Here is a 16,003-nt window from a genome sequence, read left to right on the forward strand (position 1 = left end):
TTCTCTGCCTCATCCAATAGATCAAATTAGAGATGCACAAAAGGCCCATCGGCCCGAATTTTGATCGGACCTTAAAAAACCCGGTTTTGATCGGGTCGGGCTTTGATTTTGACCTGATCGAGTCGGGCCGGACTTTCCGAAAATGTCAGTGCCTGTTTGGGCTGTCGAGGTGGGTCTAACCGGGCTTTTTTTTGGGTTAGATCGGATCGGGCCGAGTTTTTTTCTAATTTAAATCGGATCGAGTTTTATTAGAGATTCTGAAAACTACATGTGTTAATAACTAGATCATCGTAAAGATATATTATTTTGCATGGAATATTTTATAAAAACATTACTTCGTTGAAAATATTTAAATTCGACAAAAAATAAACATGTTTATAGAATAATATATTTTATCAAAGGTTATCAAAATATATATATAGTATACTTACTACATCATTTCATTAATCTTGCAACAAATTATATAATTAATATTATTAATCACACATATGTATAATCAGATTTTAACCGGACTTTTAATCGAGCCAGTCCAAAACCGGGTCCGGCCGAAACTCGGGCTTTTAAAAGGGCCGAGCTTTGGCTAAAAAAATAGGGCTCATCGAGGTTCTAAATCCGGGTCGGGACCGGGTTTTGACCGTGCCGGGCTTGACCGGGCTTTAATCGAATCGTGCTGGATCAGATTTTCGAGCTCATGTTTTTTTCGTATGTTTACGTAAGATGCAGTCTCTTCCAATTATGCAATATTTACGGCCTAAACAAACCAGTAGATGAATCTGGTATGAGATACCCGCTCTAAACAATAAATGTACTGTTAATTTCCAATTGAATAGAATGCTAAATCTCAGGTCTTTAAATCTGACGATACTGCAATTGAATCAATTTTGATGTTTTCAAGACTTTATCAAAATTTTTGACCACATAATTAAAATAATAATTTATAAAAATATCTTTTTGAGAATAAAAATATATTATATAAATTATAGGTAACTATTCAGAATTTGAAAGTTTTTCGCGTTGTATAAAAAGATTTGCCTGCTGAATGCTCTGATATAATTCAAAAAAAAATTAAGATTGAAGGGGCTGTACTAAAAAAATTGGAGGAAAGATGGATATATCTGCAAAATTAAGAGATGCACTAATGGAGCTGAACATAATCTCTCTTATGTGCAGATTACAACTGCTACGTCTATATAAATTGATCTAAGCTCGATACCCTTTTAGAGTTTGGAGGCCTGAAGTTTTCTCGACGCAAACCGGAGCCTGTGCAAATCTCTTTCAAAACAGTTTCCCCTTTCTCTATTCTTACAATCTCCAGGGCTCTTCCAATAACTTTAGCTGCAAGCCCACTATCTACAAGCTGTCCTTGCTCCTCCCCACCTTCAAAAATCAACCTTCCAATTTCTGCCAACGGAAGCACATTTTCTAGTACAACTTTTGCAAAGATACTACCAAGAAATTCTGGTGCTTTAGGGGCATCCGTTATAGCATCCTCCAAACTAGCTAGAACTAATTCAAACCTGGCAAAAGTAACAGCAGATAGCTTATGTTGACTTGGACTTGCGTTTCAAATTAATTTTTGTTACTCAAAGGACAATCATAATTCCATACCCTTCGACAAGTTGAGGTTTACTTAACAAAGCATCCTGTGATTTTGCAAGGTTAATAAGAAGCTTAGCCAGTAGATCCCTTTCTATGTCCTTCCTCTCAAAGGAATCAGTTATCCAGATGTATATCATTGAAGGATAAAATCCAGGAGCATTCAGATCTTTGACACACAGGGCAACTTCCTTCTCATCTTTAGCACTGAAAAATTAGATTAGAGCATCTCTGAGTCGGTAAGACAGAAAAAAGCATAATTCAACTGACACAACTACAATAAACAAATTGCCTCTATCAACTCAAACAATGAGATTGAGATATAATCGACACTGCAGATAATGTTAAACTCAACTGAACAGAAATAATCATACACATCAATCTAAATAGGATTATTTGTGGAAATCAATCGGTAAACAAAACAGTGATCAAGCAGGTCCCCACTGAAGAAAATGAACTGCTATCAATAGTCACTGCTGCGGTTACTTCTATTGCAGATTCTATATACAACTGCAATGATGTCATATGCTAATTTTCTGCTGATAATTATTTTAATATCATTGTAATATAAGTTATTACTAATAATTAGTACGTAGCAATATACTTTAATACATATGAATTTAAAATTAATATTTGACATGTAAACACCATGCATATTATAACAGGAGTAGCATCAAAATCGTTGTTAATGAGTATGACTAGTTGTTTACTTTCCTGATTCAGACTTAATATCAAGAAGTTGATACAAGACAAATGTCAATTAGTGCTTTAAGTAAAATTTCAGTTGCAGGTTAGAGTTTAGACCCATGTGTAGCCTAAGTCATGTCTGATATAAAATCAACCAACATGTTTTTTGAAATTAATATGCCTAAATTCATAAATATTGGAATAAGATATTACAAGTCCCTTTTTTGCCTTCAGATCTTCCCTAACCTACTTCTTACTTTTTCTGCCTATCATGATTTTCAAAATTTTGACCCGAGCCCCCTTTCTTTTATTTTAGCAATTATTCTATCCAGTATAAAAAATGGATCTTGGAAAGGCAATCCAGGACCGCAAAAATGGTAGTATATGACTAACGTTTTCTTGACAGAGTGGTGTTATATGGATGAAGTCAAAAATACAATGGCACCACTTAAAAGTCAAAAATGTTGGATTGTACCAAATGGAAAAGCCAAATGTACAGTGGTACCATTTGGAATGCCCCAAAAAATATTGTATAAAGCAATAGTGAAAAGTGAGTAAAGTGGTGGGACTGATCAATATTTTATGTATAAAGTGAGTGTAGTGGATGTAGTTAATTTTTATATTATAGAATTTTACTACTTTTGAAACTTTTAAAATGTAAAAAATTAAGAGGGACATCCAAAAAAAAGTGTAGCTAAATGGTTGGAACAGAGGGAGTATATGTTATTAGTTTAGAAGTAAAAATATGTCAATATAAAGTTCAAAAAAGAAATAGTAAAGCTGTATAGCAGTATAGTACAGTAGTACACTCCACCGTTATTCAACTCTACTACCACATATTTTGTAAATTAATTCCTCAAAATTACCTTTCTTCTCTATTCTTTACACTACACAACTCTGTGAAGCATCCAACGGAACTGGAACAGCAAAGAGAATGCAGCCTGAACTGGGACAAACAAACAATGCCTCTCCTTCTATCCTCTCTAACTAAAGATTAACGATATATGATATTCACTCACCCCCATGAGTCAGATCCAGTGTTGCATGGATCGCGGGTAGATCCAGCATATGGTATGAGTACGGGTACGGTACGTTAAACTTTAGTTTGTTTGAATTGGGGACGATGAGTCGTGAATCGGGTTTGCGGGTTGATATAAGGATCCTTTTTTATTTATGTAATTTGGTTTATTTTTATACTAGTTATAAGGAAAAACAATAATTTTCTTTTAAGAATATTATATAATAAAGTATAAATAATTAATTTAAATATAAAAATAGACACCTTAGTGAGATAGTCAACAGAGTACAAAATATCAATATATATCTGGAAAGCAGGGATACTTCACTTTGGTGGTGAGTCGCGCACTCGATAAGCGACGCGTGTGGGGGTGCACTGCGATGCGCCACGGTGCGAACAGGGTGCGCCACCTGGCGTATCCGTGCACTTCATCGATCCGATACATGGGGGTGCGGGAAGGGGGTGTGGGAGGGGTATTAATTGTAATTTTATACCAATTTTAAAAGAGGTAATCTTGCAGCTGCTCACCTACCCATCTCCGATGCTGGCACCGTCGTTCAAAATCCGGCAACTAGCATCTCTCCTCTTTCGTTTCCTCGCTGCTGTGTGTGATCGGAAGTGATGGGTTTATTGACTTCGTGTATAGCTATGTACCTTTGTGTATATCTGTAATTTATGTGTAATACTAAAAGCACATAAGTGGGTGAATGTTTATTTGCCCAAGTATAGATGTTGTTGACTTGTTGACTAAAAGCACCCATCTGTTTTTTACATCACCTGCTTACTGTTTCTTGCTAATTTTTTTTTTTTAAATGTTTTCAATGAAATGAAATATTAATATATCATGCATATATATGTGAAGAATATATCTTCTTGATTTTGCTAAATTATTACTAATTACATATATAATATATATTTTTAATATTTTAATATTTGTCGTACCCCCCCCCCCCCAACCCGAATCCCCATTCTTTAGAATTTGCCGAATTTCCGTATCCCCGCACCGCGCACCAACGCACCCGTGCTTCACAGATATATTTATATATATATATATAGCAATAATATTGTATAAGATAGCTATAGACCTATAGTTTATCTCACTCCGATATCGAGGTAGACCAGGAGGGGTTTGTCGAAGATGACGAACTGGTGCGTTGAACCATGGCGATCTGGATCGAAGTCGACCCATGTTCCGGTACAAACGAACGAACCAGTTCACGGATCCATAGATCCACGAACTATGCAACAATCAGATCTGTAAATTACGATTTATGCTATCCCGCACTCTTCCAGGATGACAAGTTAACCAAAAGAACTAGCGATTGTCATTCCTCTCCTCCAAAGTTCAAAATCTAAACTATCAGTTTGTTCATCAATTGATCAGGGTTCTTTAAGGACTAAAATCCAAACCTAGATGCCAAAGAGAAAAAAAGGATCTAACATGTTCCTCAATTGTCAAAGTTCTATTTCTAGAAGTCTCCAATGATCCATTAAGCACCTACATTGCAGATTATATTACTAGCTAATAATAGAAAGCAAATTACAAGCATGGAGCGTTCCTCAAACTGAAAATAGGAGTTCGCACATAAAAGAACATTTGCAGTACCTCCTATGCCTAATCGTATCTAAAACAAAATGTCAAACTTAATTTGTTCCCTTCGGAACTATCCTTATGACCACATCTATAGTACTCACTCGAATGGCAACAGAAGTCCATCTTATTAAAAGAACAATTAAAGATAAGTTTATTAGAGAACCACCATAAGAGAGCAACAAGGTTTGCGTACCTGTAGAATTCTTTTATAGTTTCCATTGACATTTTCCGCAGCTGTTCTTCAGGCAACACCTTTTGTACAGAACTTGACTCCTTACTTCTAGTTTGAGGTGTATTTGGTCGGGATCCGTTAGAAACCTGGTCTGGATTCCGTACTTCCCTGTTCCCATAACTCTGATTTCCATCCTTTAAATTCATGTGGTCGGGAGCAGCCGGGCTGGCGAGCCTATCAGGAGCGATTTTCGGAAATATTCCCTCTCTTGGGGCGTAGGTTGGTCGATCTAACACAAAACCGTAGCCATTGCCACTTGTAGTTCTCCTAAAATCTGAACTGTGCATATCAGAGAAGGGGATACTTGACATAGACGGCTGTCCTTTAATAGACATTCCCCTAGCAAGACCACCTTGTGGCCCAAGGGTAATGGAGTCACTACCAAGGGGCCTCTGGGTCAATTGAACTGATTGTATTCTGTTATCCAAAAGGTGTCTCTCATCAGTCCTAATATCTTGAGTGGGATACCCACGTGGTGTATGAGGTACTCCACGAAAACCACTTAATTGTGCATTAGGAGACAATAATACATTCGACCCTCTTGGAGCAAAGTCCATGGGTTGTTGACCCCTTCTGAAAGATGAATTCATACTTAATCCGCGAGTCAATCTGTTGGCTTGAGCCTGCCTTTCATTAGCAGCATCCCTGTGCACTTCCTCAATCTTTTTCGGACCTTCAACCTTCCTCCTCTGTTGCCACCTATTTTTTCTCAGGTCAATTGAATCCTTCAGCAAGAACCTCACTCTAGAAGAAAGCTTCATGTTATTTGATAGCTTGGTCATCATGTCAAAATATGCATCCAAGTGCTCCTTGGCTTTGGGATGATCTATCATTTCTCCAATTGTGCTCATTAGTTTGCACAATGCTTCAATATCTTCCTCGTCGGGATTTTGATACTGACCCAACAGCTTTTTGATGCACTCATGCATAATTCTTTCTGTTAACATCTTTTTCTTGTACAATTCCCCAATCAGTCTTATATTGCCCAACATACGCCTTCGTGCCTGGACTCTCTTCTGTTCCCTTTCTTCGTCGGACTGTTTAGTCTCACCTTCTCCTTCCTCTCTATTAGCTTCTTCCTCTTCCCTCTCACCTCTCTCGAACTCCTCCTGGCACTTGTTTAAGAGTAACCTTTTAAAAGTAATTTTTTCATCGTCTTCAATAAAATCAGGCAACTCGCCAGCAAGATAATAGCAGAAATTGGCATACATTTCACAAAATGTCGGTTCCATTAGAGCTTTATCAAAAATTTGAGATATTACACCAGTGAGAGTACCGGCATTGTCAATATTTACTTGTTTGACTTGCTCGAATAGTCTTTCAAAATTTTGAGGAGTTAACTTATTTAAAATACTTTTAAGCTGTCTCTGCTTTGCCTGTTCCTCGTCAGTTATTTTACCCACTTCATACTTTCGCTCAGCTTTATGCATCACCTGTGAAGGAGTACGAGGGGAAGGTATAAGACCCCTCTGAAAACTATTCGTTCGCTGCCAACTCTCAGCATCGGAGTTAGTTCGCTGTATGCCATACTGTTGATTCATATATTGCACTGGCCCAGATAGGACCCCAGAATACATAACTGGTATTTGAGCACGTGGATTTTTTAACACTCCAAAGTTCCCTCTAGGTTGGAAGACAACATTATTTCCATGATTTCCATAGCCCATATCCAACCCAGAGGGAAGAAGCCCAGGTACCTTGCTCCATTTCTCATCATCATTCATGCCACTACCACGGCGACCCGATCGAGATCTCTCCATCGACCTATCAACATTTCTTCCTGGGCCGTGCAACTTATCACGAGGAACATTACCAATGGACACCGCCAATGCTTCCGTAATATCTGAAGTAATCTCAAAACCATCAGGAAGATCCTTACATTGTTCAGAGAATTTAAGAAGGAAATCTCTGGAGTACTTTCTGGTCATCAAACTTTCATCCTCAATGTGATTTTTCACTTCTCCAAATTGCTTCTGATCTTCAGAACTTTCCAGTTTTTGTGTTGATAAATCTACAGCATCCTCCCAATCATCTGGTTCAGCTATACTCTCGTTTGGTGCCTCTTCATGGGAGGTGCCAGAAGACAACTCTTTAGGATGGCTGGACGTAGTCTCTGAGCTCTGAACACATGTAATAATCTCTTTCTTTTCATCCGGACCCTTATATGCCATATAGAGATCAGCAGTTGTACCAGCACGATCTGCTTTTTGTAAAGCTTCTTTTCTCTTTTTCTTCCCTCTCGAAATTGTATTCTTAGATATATTTGTCTCCAGCACAGGTTTATTCTTGGAATCAGTTGATGAAGAAAGCAACTCTGTGCTATCACTATCAGCAACTTCAGTTGCACAAGGCAGTTCAGAATGAGATGTGACTGAAAGAATGAGCGACTTCTGATCTAACATGCCGGCGACCGTACTTGAACATTCTGTTTTACCAACAGCAACATCTTTATTTGTAGAAGCACCTGAAGGCGAACTCTTATAACCATCATGCGAGATTCTGGTTCCAAGAGATGACGACGAAGTTTCAGTAATCAAGCAGTCCACTGCCCCAGAAGTAGAAATTGATAAATCACCATCTGCTTTTACCTCCCTAGGGAATCTAGGTTCCTTCTCCAACTTCTGTTGTTCGTTGTTTATGTCCACAACAAGGCTACCAATATAATCAGAATTTCCAGATAGTCTTGGTAAAATAGATTTTGGACTTTTCACATATCTATTAGCATTTTCTTCAGACTCATCAAGAAGCATTTTTCTCCTTTCTTGAATTCCAACAGTATCATACTGTGGTTTATCAGGCACAGGGCAGTCAGCAGATACCTTAACATAATTAGCACCATCTTTTTTTGCCAACTCACAAGTTCCCTGTACCTCAGTACTACCTGTTTTCAAATCAATGGCAGCCCCAGTTGTTCCCGATTCCCTGACAATAACCTGTGCTGGCGCAGCTTCCAGTAAAGGAGGAGAATTTAGGTTTTCCACATTTTCTAGTGACAAAGGCGAACCAGATGTAAACTGCTGAACAAGAAAGGAACAAGTCAAATCTATACCCCAAACTATAATAAATCAAGTAATATGCTGGTGTGGTAAAGGATCTTGAAAAGAGCACAATACCTGATTCTGTAGTAGTAAAGAATGACTCTTTTCATCGTTATCATCAGATTTAGACCCATTATGTAAGTCAGATTTTGTGCCTAGAGTCGTACCGCAGACCACTGATGGTAGATGCTGAAATTGGGTTACAGGGCTGGCTGCAGAAACAAAATCAGAGACTCCAGCAGTGGCCATACTTTGAACAGGTACTGATGTAGACTTTGACTGCTGTAACGACCTTTTCTTCATATTTTCAGCATCTCTTTGACTAAGGATTGAGGTAGCTTCTCCTTGGCTAGAAATATTAGGAATAGTCGTCTCAACAATTGGCAAGTTCATTGAGAATGAAGATTCTGCATTCTTCTCACCGTTCGGATTAGCCGTTGGTCTCACTGCACCCTGTAAATAGGCTGAAGGAGGTGAGGAGTTTATAGTGTCTTATAAACATTCAAGCCTTTTCTCTAAAATATAATTCATTACATGCAATGAGATATAAGCAGAGAATGATTAACAAACAAGATAGGGGTAAGAAAAGGCCAAACCTGATCATTTAACCTTGGAGTGATGTGGATACTGGTCAAAGGAAGAGAACCTGGTAAAAAGATGGAACCCTGACTGAAAGAATTAGGGTAGCAGTTTACTGGATGACCAGGTGGAAAAGTTGTAACAGGTTGCGATTGGGGTGGTACACTGGGTTGTGATTGCGGAGCTGAAGATCCTGTTTCTATGAAAGCATTAGCCTTTTTAATTAAACTCAACTCTTCATGTGTATGCGGATGAGTTATCTTAACAGTTTTACGTCCATTACCAAAATCTACCGACTGTTTTTGTGAAAATTGAGGATTGATGTTCATCCCGATATTGCTCAAGTGAGGCAACTGAGTACCCATTTGTGATGTGAAATTCGCACTCTGGCCATGATGCATGACACCATGAGGTTGCAGCATATGGGGTGGCAGACCTTGAAAATACACTTGTTGTACTTGGGGATGATTTCCCATAGGGAAGGGCATTGTCATGGGCATAGGAATTGCCATAGAACTATTCACCATGCTTTGAGACTGCAGTTGTGTATTAGGACCCCCAAATTGAGCTGGAATGTGTGACTGGTGATATTGGATTTGCATAGGCATCCCAGTAACAGGGTGTACAGAAGGCTTTTGAGTTTGGATGGTTTGTGGACCAACAACAACTTGCACATCTTTTCTTATTTTGGACACCGAGTGACCATCAATAGCAGTAGATTGGTTAGTAATTACAGACTTGTTTGTAGGCACATGTTGCTTAGGAATAGATTGTGTTGGCAGCACCGGTGCAGCTCTTAAGGAATCAAAACGAGCCTGCCAAACATAAATTTCAAGTGCAGGAAAGGTAGACGTCATATATTTCATAGAAAACAGGATAAAGACCATGACCATCCAATTTATATTTCCATAATGCAATTTAATCATGTCACAAAACCATATTAGGGACAAAATACGCTTGTGCTACAAAAAACACAGCAAATCACAGTCAACTGAATCAAAACAAGCCTTTCAAACATAAATTTCAATTGCTGGAAAGGGAGATGTCAGATATTTCATAGCAAACACGATACAGACCATGACCATCCAATTCATATTTCCATAACGTAATTTAATCATGTCATATGACCATATTAGAGACAAAAAACACTCGGTCCGTGCTACAGAAAACACAGCATATCACACTCACTGAATTACATATATCACACTGTAAGTTTATTTCACCAATTATAGAAGGACCGCTAAAGAACTTTGTACCCATTATATTTATACATATATATAGGGGCACACTCCACTACAAACCTCCATAATTCACCAACATCAACATGGAATGCAGTTAAAATATGGGTCGGATTCACTAAAATATTTTTGGTCCGATAATAAAAACACACTTTGTTCATCAAAACTTATCTACAACCACTAAATATATAAACACTAACACTGTTCACTACTCACTTTAAATAGTAGTTTGCAGGCTAAGATAATTTGCCTATGAACATCAACCTAATACATAAATATATGTTATATCAGAAAAAGATTAGCCAACAAAGGGTTGGTGCAGTGGTTGAGCTTTTGCCTCCTGACCCTCCTATGGAGGAGAAAGATGATGCACCACGACTTTTAATCAGACTTACAAGTAGTTCTCGAGAAGAAGCACCAATGAACACCAAAAAGAAGCGAAAATGTACAAACCTGTTCTCGTTTCTGTTCATCCAGATTTGGAGGTGCTGAGCTAGTTCTGGCAGGTACCTGTAAGCACAAGCATTCAATCCTTGAATTAAAAATTAAAGATCATGCAGTTGTGAGTTAGTTTCAGAATAGCCTACAACATGCATTCTTTCCAATCAGTATGAACATTACCTGCATCAAACCAGGACTTATTGATCCAAACTGAAGCGTAAAATCTCCACCTGATTCACCATACACTGGTATCAGCTTATTACATACAATACCTCAAATATTAAACATTAGCACATCAAACAGCTAAAATGTTACATTAAAAAGAAAATTTTGTTAATGAATGACTATTTTGACAACTGAATTTTAAAAAATGCAACCTTTTACAGGGGTTGATGGAGCCAACGTACTGGAGCTAACCGCGCAAACATTCGCTGCTGGAGCCTTTGGCAGACCCCTGGTACTTTTCTGTGACGGCACAACTGCTGGCTTGACATCAACCTGTGCATCGACTCCTGGAACAAAAATCACAAATAAAACAAAACTTGAGCACCACACTACACTTCAAACAAAAACACGCAAACAAAAAAAGACAACCAATACCATGTAATTGCGAATGAGCACCATTAGCAGCCAGAGCAGCATTATCACTAGACTCCAAATTCACACCACCATTCGAAACCCAAGTTTGCACACCTTGAAAATTACTCGGCTTTTTAAAACTACAACACAACAAAATACCAATATTCACTCATTTCATCACATTACCACACACACACATCCCTACAACCATAGCCATAAACTAAAAAAACAAACAATCACACAAAAAACAACTTTGCACACTCGCACATTACTAGGCTACTTAAAGCTACAACAACTGAACAAAACACCAATTCTCACACATTTCACCACATTACACACACACAAACACACAACACAAAAACCGCAAACCGAAAAACAAACAATTACGCAAAAAGCACGAAACTTTAAAACCGCAAACCCAAAAACTACCTCTTATTAGAAGAGAGTGAAGGAGGAGGGGCATTGACCCCACCGCCTCGGCCACGGGCGCCAGCGTAATTCCTGTGTCCGCCAGAGCCAGTAGATCGGCCTGTTTTTCGATATTGCACAGACTCGGTCTTTCCAGCTCTCGTTTGATTGCCGGACATAAATACGAAACCCTAATCACCCTCCAAATCTTATTTTTTACGCAAATATCTGCAAGTTAAAAAACACGAAACTAAACGATTAATTAACGAATTAGAGCAGTAATTTGAGCATTATATTCATTAGAGGTGTTAAAGTGAGTGTGAATTACAATTTTTTTAATAAGAGATAGAGTGAAGAATATGTGTGTGTGAACTTACAGAAGGTTGTTGTGTCATGTGTGTGTATGTATAATTAGGGTTTATAGAGGGGTTGAATTGAATAAAGAGAGCGAGGAGAGGGTAGGAGTGAGCCTGAATTAAAAGGGTTTTTGTATATTGTGTTGGGGTAAGTGAGTAAAGAATTACTTACCGGGTCCGGGAGCATGGCAAGGCAAAACGAATTAATTATATTATTTTTCGTTTAACATTCATAAATAAAAATCAAATAAAAACCCTAACAAAGGTAAAATCGATCTACTTATTACTTATTATCACTTTCGATTATCATTTTTCCATAGTCCTTCGTCACTTTTCATCATTGTTTCATATTATTTTAATATAAATTACAGACAAAGATATGGATACAGAAGAACCCATTTGGAAGAGCACATATAAGAATGGAATATAGGATAATACTCAAGAGAACTCAAATGTGAATATATATGCGGACCTCGTTCAATGTCAAGATCAATATCAAGATCTGATTATGGTGATAAAATGTAAAGAAACTTAACTATGGATCAATTTAAGATATAAACATGTAGTTCGAACAAATTGCAAGTCAAAACTTTTGATGTGATTATTACATCACAATTACAAGTATTGTGAATTACCTAGGATTGCAGCGTAATCATTCTTTAAGTCTAGCTAAAACAACATTTTTTCGTTTAAATCGCTCACTAGACTCGCATGTGAAAAGAAAACTTGAATTAAATATACAGGAATTCGAGCTAATAAGAGTTATCGTTCCCTAGTAGTTGAAGCAAGAGGACCAGAAAATGTTCCATTCTTGGAAAAAGATTGTTGATTTTTTTTGACAAGGCAAGGCGTTTACGACTCGACGAAGGAGATGCAACGACAAGTAATACATATTTTCTGAAAATGTAAGCAGATAATGCAAAATTTTCTATGTAATGGATTTAGATAAAAAGGTTGTCTTAAAAATATATTTTGGGCTGATGCAAGAAGTATAGCTTCATAAGAGTTTAATAATGTCATTACTTTCTATACAACTTATCTGACAATTAAGCATGACATGTAATTTGAACTATTTGTTGGAGTTAGTGTTATGTCCAAATGTACATATAGAGGGGGATGAATGTATATTTTTCGTATTCTAAAATTAATTGCAGCGAAAAATAAAACTTGAAAACGAAATAAACAAACACAAAGAAACTCACGGAATAATTCTTATTATTAAGAAATTAAACCGTAAAGGTTTGTTTACGACTCCGAATATAAATAATTCGAAGCAACAAATATAGAGAGAACCAAAATAATATCTATCAATTTAGGATTATATCTATCATTCTAAGAATTTAAAACTTCTATCAAAAGATATTAAATGCAATCAAGAGAATTTTAAATAATGAGTGTTACAAGTTTGTAAGTCTTTAATTGGTGTGAAATAAATTTGGCAGCACTTCTCTCCTTAATTTCAATAAATGAAATCAACTAACTCTCCAAGAAAAATTCTTCAGAGCTTTGATAGTGTTTTTGCTGAGAAATCTGTTTTTAGTCTTCTACAATTCTTTGCTTTTTGTTGATGGTAGAATTTAGAGGAGAGAAAAAGGAATTACGTGGCTGATACATGACCATACACTTTAAATTGACAACTTGTATTGCGATTAGAGCAATAGAATTGCCTTGGAATGATCTATCAACTCTCTGGTGACTAGGGAGAGTCCTGTGGCGACCAGAGTAGGAAATAGCACTTAAAATAGTTTAATAAATCTCTCTGGAGATCAGATATAGCCGTCTTTGCCTTAGATTTTTATCGTCTGTGGCGACTTAAGCAGTAGTAGAAGGAACATATTCACATGCATTTGAATTCTTTTTGTCGACATATCCAAAGCAGCATAGGAGAGGTTTCGTGTGATTCACGCGGTAACACAGGAGAGGTGGTCACCAGACGTCCGCGCCATGCGCGAGAGAAGAAAACAAACCAGCCGCCTTTAGCCTTAACATATTTATTCGTCTATGGCAACTATACATGTACTTGGTTCTTTCTATTTGAGTAGACAAAAGAGGCACCACATGCATGTACATGAGGGAGGTACACCTCGGGAAAAGTCAAAGGCGCCGGAGTGATGTTGAGCGTCACGCGCACAAAAGAAAGAGGATAGGTGGAGGCGTGCGTTGCAATCGCGCGTGGGGAGAGTCACGAGCAGCAAAATACAACCGCCAATTTTCTGAATTTGTGTACTGATTTCTCTATTTGGTTTTTCATTTCTTTGTTAAATCCATTTGATCAATTTTGTTCAACTAGCCAGGTGGGTTCCACTGCTTGCAATCAGTCCTCAAGTTGCCTTTGTACCAAATGAAAGAGTTCAATTTTTTTTAATCAAACAAACGAATGAACCATGCATGCAAGTATTTTTTGTCCGTTGAATGAACAAACAACCTTCTGTTTTATGTTGAACCAAGGAGCTGGTCTCGCGTGTTGTGCACATAAATAAATATCTTCCATTTCTTTTCTTTCAAATAATTGGATTTTCTGGCTGGTAATCTAAAAATAAATACTTGACATTTAAAATAAATAAATAAAAAAACTTTGAGTTTATTTATTTATTTAAATAAAATTCAAACATTTATTTTAATTTACCAAAATTAAATATTGACATTAAATTAAATAAATAAATATTTTGAGATTCATTTATTCATTTAATAAAAAACAATTTTAATTTATTTATTTTAAAATCTAGTTATGATTTAAAATTAAATAAATAAATGAGATAATTTTCATTTATTTATTTAATAAAGAATCAGTCATTGATTAAAAATAAATCCCGTAAATCCTTGAGTTGTACTCCTCTGTATCTGCAGGCCTTCTAATCTCCGGGGTTTTGTACCTTAGTATATTTCCAGACTCCTCGAGTATAAAAACCACTTAACAGTGTTCCTAAAAATAATACTCCGTTTCCTTTCACGGATCACTGACGTCTCGTGCACCGGTCAGGTTCACAGACGACTAGTTCCGCTCTCAGGCCTTCGTATTATACCCGTATAAACCACTGTTAAGACTTCTACCAAATATAACCAACTACACTAGGAATCCTTGAGGTCTTCACATTGATTCTGACAACTGCTTCGAATGACTCCAACCTTATTCCTCCGATGCCTGAACATATTAATGAACTTCATACGGATCATTGTTGACGACTTCTTCACTGCAGCTAACAAAACCTTTTGTGCATATACCCAATTAAATAATCTGTACTGATTCTAGTGGGACATAGATTATTTCAAATTCCTTGTTTTATGTTGAGTTATCCAAACCAGTATTGTTGAGTTATACATACAGCTTCAATCTTGCTCAACAATCTCCCCCTATTTGACTGTTACACCTGACGGTCAAATAATAATGGAGAAGCAACAGTTTGGAGGATAACTCAACTAACTTTATCCAAAAATATTCAATCAGTTTTCAACTTTAAATCCTGAACTTGGAAATAATACTATCTTATATCTACCGCATCTTCTATACACATTCAGCTTCAACAGAGAACATATTCTTCTCTCCCTTATGTAAAGTTTCAGATAGATACTTATTCCAAATACTGTCTTCAGATCTTCCCATAAAGCACATAGACAACATTTTGGAACTTATAACCGAAGCCCAATAATCTCTCCCCCTAAGATGAAGAATCTCTTCCTTAGTACAATAAAGTTAGATATCCCTCTTCTTAGTTACAGAGAGACTATCAGTCTATAATTTCTTCATAATCTCTCCCCCTTAGTTGAGTAATCCTTCAAAATGTATTCAGAGTAAAACCTTAGGATCAACCAACCAAGTGAAGAGACTCTCTGGTAACCATTCCCCACTACAGAGTGATCAGTTTCTACGTGAGCCAATTAATCGAAATATTGTTTCAGTAAATAGCACAAAAAATATCAACTCACCTCAAATCCACCTGGAAATGTTGCACCACGCAATGGACTCTTTTCCACTGATCCTTGAGAGCTTCTATCTGATGAATATACTCCAATAAGATTACAAAAATGTGTAAAGACAAGGTCAAATAGTTTTTTTGGAATGTCACTGAGCCAGAAATCAGGTACATATATAATTTACATTAAAGCACCCTGGAAATATGATCAATTACTAATTCATGTATTAGCATGGCAGCAACAAAGGATAATTCATGTATTTGTCTCACAGTGTGTCACTCACTCAAAGCTCCAAATATCCAAGTGTACCTACGAGAAAATCCTT

The 16,003-nt window shown here is 37.0% G+C and overlaps 1 protein-coding gene across 4 annotated transcripts; it reads right to left on the reverse strand.

Moving 5' to 3' along the window:
• Positions 1 to 1,112: 1,112 nt before the first annotated feature.
• LOC141724242 (eukaryotic translation initiation factor 4G-like) lies at positions 1,113 to 11,933 on the reverse strand. 4 transcript variants are annotated; one of them, XM_074526301.1, is made up of 11 exons: positions 11,788 to 11,933; positions 11,432 to 11,638; positions 11,024 to 11,142; positions 10,801 to 10,935; positions 10,604 to 10,653; positions 10,436 to 10,492; positions 8,762 to 9,559; positions 8,241 to 8,618; positions 5,089 to 8,141; positions 1,609 to 1,803; positions 1,113 to 1,517 (listed from the first exon to the last, which is right to left on the reverse strand). In XM_074526301.1, exons 2-11 carry the CDS (start codon positions 11,587 to 11,589, stop codon positions 1,187 to 1,189), a joined length of 5,274 nt encoding a protein of 1,757 aa, XP_074382402.1. In that variant the 5' UTR covers positions 11,590 to 11,638; positions 11,788 to 11,933; the 3' UTR covers positions 1,113 to 1,186. The 4 variants fall into 4 exon arrangements, with proteins under 4 accessions (XP_074382402.1, XP_074382400.1, XP_074382401.1 ...); XM_074526299.1 differs by having other exon boundaries at positions 5,089 to 8,144; XM_074526300.1 differs by lacking the exon at positions 11,788 to 11,933 and adding an exon at positions 11,739 to 11,756 and having other exon boundaries at positions 5,089 to 8,144.
• Between the last annotated feature and the right edge of the window lie 4,070 nt (positions 11,934 to 16,003).

This window comes from Apium graveolens, chromosome 5, assembly GCF_009905375.1.
Source record: "Apium graveolens cultivar Ventura chromosome 5, ASM990537v1, whole genome shotgun sequence".
In the NCBI taxonomy this organism is placed as follows: domain Eukaryota; kingdom Viridiplantae; phylum Streptophyta; class Magnoliopsida; order Apiales; family Apiaceae; genus Apium; species Apium graveolens.